Source organism: Otolemur garnettii, unplaced genomic scaffold (assembly GCF_000181295.1).
Source record: "Otolemur garnettii isolate 467f Iridium unplaced genomic scaffold, OtoGar3 scaffold00023, whole genome shotgun sequence".
In the NCBI taxonomy this organism is placed as follows: Eukaryota; Metazoa; Chordata; class Mammalia; order Primates; family Galagidae; genus Otolemur; species Otolemur garnettii.
In genome coordinates, this window is record NW_003852418.1 from 6,103,012 (window position 1) to 6,106,279 (window position 3,268).

Consider the following 3,268-nt stretch of genomic DNA (forward strand, 5'->3'; position numbering starts at 1 on the left):
GTGGCAGCGGATTCTAAAACTTCTGCTCTTCCTACAACCTCCAATAGACGTGTTCTGGGCAGATGCTTTAGCACAACAGGCAGAAAATTCCCAAGACTTGTCCCAGCCCTCAAGTGGAACAGCTTTCTCTTCAGTGGGAATAAATCACTTCCATTTTTACCCTAAATGCAGGCTGTATTCACCCAGTTTGGCACCAAAATACAGCATCCCCCCAAAGAGAATTCTCAATCACCCTCTTCTCCACTTTTTAAATTTGTTAAGGACAGAGGACAGTATTGTGAAAAGGCAATACCAATTGTGTGGGTACTTTAACTTTCTGAGACTCTCACTTTGTCACCCCCGGTAGAGTGCTGTGGCATCAGCTCATAGCAATCTCAGACTCTTGGGCTCAAGCGATTCTCTTGCCTCAGCTTCCCAAGTAGCTGGGACTACAGGCGCCCGCCACAGCGCCCGGCTATTTTTAGAAATGGGTTCTCCCTCTAGCTCAGGCTGATCTCCAACACGTGAGCTCAGGCGATCTCACCTCCCAGAGAGCTAGGATTACAGGCGTGAGCCACCGCGACCGTCTGTGTGTGTGTACTTCTATATTCCAAACTTCTGCTACTCTGTACTCTTTAAAGACAAGTATAAATGTAAACCAAAACTGTCAGAAGTCTCTGCGTTCATCGGTTTGAGCCTTCCAGGCTCCTGCGGCGTTGTACACAAATCCACGGACCTCCAAGCAGGCACGGAGCGCTCCCCTGCGGAGCAAGTACCCTGTCTGGGATCGCAGGCGTCCGATTTTCCATTTTCAAGACGATGGCAGGGCAACCTGTATGTGGTGATGGCTTTTTTGCATAAGCAGTTGCTTCTGCCAGCAATGCCCTATCCCAGCCCCTGCTTTAATGAATACTTTCCTTTCAAATCTATGTCCCTCTTTGATCAGCTCGTGCCCCTGACAATTCCCTAATACAGTTTATGTTTTTACATTTTTGTAGACTCTGGCTGGTCAACATCTAACTCCCTGCCTAAAAACGCATGGAGTTTTACCTCCACATTCTCCGGTGCTAATCAAAGGGAAAGAACCATTCCCTGTCACCATTCTCACCACTAAACCTAACCCCACTTTCCCTGAAAGACTTCCCTGGCCTCCCAATCTTCTTCCGCCAGGCCTTCGCCGCCGAAGCTTTTCTAATAGTCCGACGCATTCCACTTCCGGCACCGCCGCTCTGCGCCTGCGCCTTATTTGGGGCGGTTCGCTCCCGTCCACGCCCAAAGCCTTTACTATTCTCCTCCCTCAGAATGAGGCGAAATTTGGGAACCACCACTTTTGTCAGCTTTAAAAATCATTGATATTAAGGAACAAAAGTAAATGGGTTTATTTTCTGGGAAAAGCTCGTTCTTATTGTGTTTTGGCCCCTCACCCAAAGAATTGGTACAGTCTGGCATTAGCCCCGCCCCCTCCCTCCTCTCTTGGCGTCTGCGGCGTACAGGTACCTTCCGCTCTGTCGTCATCACGTCGCCGGAGGTAGCGCCTCGACCAGGCCACGCCTTTCCAGCGCACCGGGCCTCTGCCGTTGCTAAGCGGCCTTGGATACCTGGCGGCAGGATGCTGGGCGGCGGCGTCAGGTGAAGATGGTGGTCACTGCGCCTCAGGTAAGAAGGGCTCCAAGTGATGGGCCGGCTGAGACGTTGGGGCAACCTGGGAGCTGGAGAGAGCTTCGCCACATTCATCGAGGCCGCTGGGCCGGTCTTGTAGAAAATTCGAGGTCCACAGGGGTAAATTAGGGGCGCGGGTGTAGGCCGGAAACCCGGCCCTCTGGCTGGACCTCAGTCTTTATCGCGGGTTTTTAGTTGTCCTGAATATAGAGAGCACTGGACGGAGAATCGTTAAGATCTTAGTCTCTCTCCTTTTACTGCTGCGACCCTTTGTCGTTCCATCGCTTATCTTGGAAAACACTGATTTATTTGACTGTTAAAGTAATTGAAGAGATAAATCTAGAGAATGGGCGGATAGAGCTGTCCAAATATTGGTTATTTTTATTATTTTAAAGTTCTTTCGGCTCGGCGCCTGTGGCTCAAGTGGCTAAGGCGCCAGCCACATACACCTAAGGTGGCGGGTTCGAATTCAGACCGGGCCCGCCAAACAACAACGATGGCTGCAACCAAAAAATAGCCGGGCGTTGTGGCAGGCGCTTGTAGTCCCAGCCACTTGGGAGGCTGAGGCAGGAGACTCGCTTGAGCCCAGGAGTTGAAGGTTGCTGTGAGCTGTGATGCCATGGCACTCTACCCAGGGTGACAGCTTGTGGCTCTGTCTCAGAAAAATAAAATAAAACAAAATAAAGTTCTTTCTCATCCTTAAGGAAACTCATTTCTGGGTAATTCTGACAGTAGAGGAACCCAGATCTGCTGCTCCTGTGACCTACAATAAACTGTTAACTGGAAATGTAGCTTTTTTTTTTTTTGGCTCTTGCTTTCAGAGCCATAAATGGCAAAAAGAGTTCTTCTGATTTTCCTAGGAATTAGTTTCTGGCAAAAATAATTAATGGCAAAGCAGAAATATGTAAATTCCAGTACTGTGATGGCAAAAAGTTGAAAAGATGCCCACAAAGACAATGGTGGAGTTCCTTGTGGCAAAACGGTGCAGTAGCTCATACCCGCTAACCTCATCATGGAGACTTTTAAGATACTGGAGAAAGCAGAATATAATGTTGTATGTACACAATGTGAAAACAAGCATGTATATGGATGGAATAGAACAAAAAAATAGCTGTGTCACATTATGGGATCATGGGAGGGATTTTCATCAAACAGACAAAATGATTTCTAAAGTTCATAAAAAAGAATAAATATGTGACAGTAGCCAGGAAAATTCTAAAGATTAGATGTAGTAAGGGAAATTAGCTCTGTAGTACCACCAGATATTGTAACATAAAGGTATAGCAATTATGGAACTGAGCAGAAACTTACAGGCAGATAGAACATAATAGAAATAGGAATAAGACCAAGATTTATATATAGGGGTTTATTATATAATCAAGGTAGTACTGCATTTCAAGTCAGCCATGAAAAGTTGGATTAGTATCAGGCAGCTTTCTAGTAATTTAGAAAATGCTGAGGCCCATTTTGAACACCGAAATAAATTCCAAATGGGCCAAAATTTAAATTTAAAAAATTACATTGTGGCTTGGTGCCTGTGGCTCAGGTGGCTAGGGCGCTAGCCACATACACCTAAGGTGGCAGGTTTGAATCCAGCCTGGGCTGCCAAACAACAATGATGGCTGCAACC

The 3,268-nt window shown here is 46.9% G+C and overlaps 1 protein-coding gene across 1 annotated transcript in view; it reads left to right on the forward strand.

The window, feature by feature from the left end:
• Positions 1–1,520: 1,520 nt before the first annotated feature.
• IFT52 (intraflagellar transport 52) overlaps positions 1,521–3,268 on the forward strand; it is a 44,892-nt gene continuing 43,144 nt past the window's right edge. The window contains exon 1 of the mRNA XM_023511976.1: positions 1,521–1,635. Coding sequence (XP_023367744.1) covers positions 1,615–1,635 — 21 coding nt within the window. The 5' untranslated portion in view covers positions 1,521–1,614. The remainder of the gene's footprint in view (positions 1,636–3,268) is intronic.